Here is a 500-nt window from a genome sequence, read left to right as displayed (position 1 = left end):
CTTAGATGCCTCTGAGAATCTCAGCCTGGAGAGCCACTGGTATTCTGTCATGGTAGGTTCAATCTATGCATTTCCATCGGAAACAGATCTCACATCAACAGAAATGCACTGGATGGATGGGAAACCCCAGCTGAACCTTTGTGAGCCACTGCCGTTGTTGTAGGTGCTGTTGTAGCTACTGTAAATAGATGTTTTGGCTCTGTGTGTGTGTTCTCGCTGTGTGCTGCACTGGCTCTGGCCAGGTAGCCAGTACAGCAGACTTTGGTCGAACTTCCCAATAAAACTACCAGACTCCAGTTCAGTTGCGAAGGCACTCTGCCAGGTTTATTGCCGACAAAGCATGGTCCTAGTTGCCCGGATCAATATCTATAGTTACACCAGAATATGTATGCCTGTGACAATGGATATGGCTCAGTGAACAGCGGGTATTTCCGTTCCCTCCTAGGCAGGACAAAGATACCCCCTCTGCGACTCTTCTTTTATATACTAATACAAACAAG

The 500-nt window shown here is 47.2% G+C and overlaps 1 protein-coding gene across 1 annotated transcript in view; it reads left to right on the top strand.

Moving 5' to 3' along the window:
- LOC112126072 (olfactory receptor 6B1-like) overlaps window positions 1-134 on the top strand; it is a 3,405-nt gene extending 3,271 nt beyond the window's left edge. The window contains exon 2 of the mRNA XM_026660551.1: window positions 57-134. Coding sequence (XP_026516336.1) covers window positions 57-134 — 78 coding nt within the window. The remainder of the gene's footprint in view (window positions 1-56) is intronic.
- The last annotated feature ends 366 nt before the right edge of the window (window positions 135-500 follow it).

Source organism: Terrapene carolina, unplaced genomic scaffold (genome assembly GCF_002925995.2).
Source record: "Terrapene carolina triunguis isolate 2854851 unplaced genomic scaffold, T_m_triunguis-2.0 Scaffold796, whole genome shotgun sequence".
NCBI classification, from domain to species: Eukaryota; Metazoa; Chordata; order Testudines; family Emydidae; genus Terrapene; species Terrapene triunguis.
Note: the sequence above shows the minus strand (reverse complement) of the source record. Positions and strands in the feature narration are given on the sequence as shown.